Genomic DNA, 1,553 nt, shown 5'->3' with positions numbered 1-1,553 from the left:
ACTGTACATTAAGATAAAAATATGAGGCAAAATTTATTGACAAGAGATTGTTTTCAGCCAAAAGAACTAAAAATACTCATTTGTCTAAATCAAAATAACTGTAGGACATGACTTTTTAAATTTCTCGGTGGAATTTTGTTTAAATGGTCACTTTTCTGGGAACCTTTAGTTTTAGAATCCTGACTTTAAGTAAATGAAAGAAGAGATACTGAGAAACGAATCCTGTCAGCCAAACACCTAATTCTCCATATTATTTTGCCTTATCAAGTTTTCAGTTAAAACAAAAAAAAGCAAATGAGAACATGAACCCGCAGAACAAAACATCAACCGATTTCATCCTCCTGGGGCTCTTCCCTGGCTTCAAGTATCCTAACCTGCTGATCCTCACGGTTCTCCTCATCTACACCATTGCCTTTGCTGGAAATTCCATCCTGCTCCTCCTCATCTGGCTGGACTCCCGCCTCCACACCCCCATGTACTTCCTGCTCACTCAGCTGTCCATCATCGACCTGGCCTACATCTCCAGCACAGTCCCCAAGACCGTCACCAACTATTTCACAGGGAAGAAAAGTATTTCCTATTTGGCCTGTGCCTCTCAGATGTTCTTCTTCCTCACCCTTGGCCTGGCCGAATGCATCCTCCTGACCCTCATGGCTTATGACCGCTATGTAGCTGTCTGTAATCCCCTGAGATACACAGTGCTCATGAGCCCCAGAGTCTGCCTACAGATGGCTGTGGCAGCCTGGACTGGTGCAGTTCTCGCAGCCCTTGTCCACACGGTCTATCCAATGCATTTCCCTGTCTGTGGCTCCCGGGAGATCAGTCATTACTTTTGTGAGATGCCTGCTATTCTGAGAATGTCTTGTGTCGACACATCAGTCTATGAGATGGTCAAATTTGTCTCCACCATTATCTTTCTCCTGGTCCCGTTTGTTCTCATTCTGGCCTCCTATGTTCTCATCTTCCTCACTGTCCTTAAGATGAACTCTCGCAATGGGAAGAAGAAAGCTCTGGCTACCTGCTCCTCCCACCTGACTGTGGTCAGTCTCTACTTCGGCCAGGCCATCTTCATCTACATGACCCCCAGCTCATCACACACGCCGGAGCAGGACCAGATAGGAGCCGTGCTCGGCACCATCGTGACCCCCATGCTCAACCCCATCATCTACAGCTTGAGGAACAAGGAGGTGGTGGGAGCGCTGCAGAGATGCACGGGAAGGTGCTGCGGGGAGGAGCAGCCCCTGTTTCTACAGTGCTGTTCTCAGAAACGCGCCAGCCTCAGTCTGAAGACTACCCATGGCCAATTTTAATCCTGAGACAGTTTTTTTTCATATTGGAAATAGAACACTGTATGTGTAAGAGAAAAGGTGGCAGGGTTTATGTCCGTTGACCCAGATTTGTTTTAGTCCCACAGTGGTGGATTTCATCGAGTACAATATTAGTGTCACTTGTTGGCCTGCTAGTCTGACAAGTCCTGTATGGATAGTGGGTGGATTTTTGGACAATGATATCTGTGTAGAGATACATATTCTCTATCTCCTTTCTGAGCTTTG

General features: G+C 46.5%; 1 protein-coding gene across 1 annotated transcript; it reads left to right on the top strand.

The window, feature by feature from the left end:
* Nucleotides 1–302: 302 nt before the first annotated feature.
* LOC105985155 (olfactory receptor 2T27-like) lies at nucleotides 303–1,310 on the top strand. Its single transcript, XM_013015567.1, has one exon. The coding sequence runs from the start codon at nucleotides 303–305 to the stop codon at nucleotides 1,308–1,310; it is 1,008 nt and encodes a 335-aa protein (XP_012871021.1).
* The last annotated feature ends 243 nt before the right edge of the window (nucleotides 1,311–1,553 follow it).

Source organism: Dipodomys ordii, unplaced genomic scaffold (assembly GCF_000151885.1).
Source record: "Dipodomys ordii isolate 6190 unplaced genomic scaffold, Dord_2.0 Scaffold27, whole genome shotgun sequence".
Lineage (NCBI taxonomy): Eukaryota > Metazoa > Chordata > Mammalia > Rodentia > Heteromyidae > Dipodomys > Dipodomys ordii.
The sequence above is the reverse complement of the archived record's forward strand: the minus strand, read 5'-3'. Positions and strand labels throughout refer to the sequence as shown.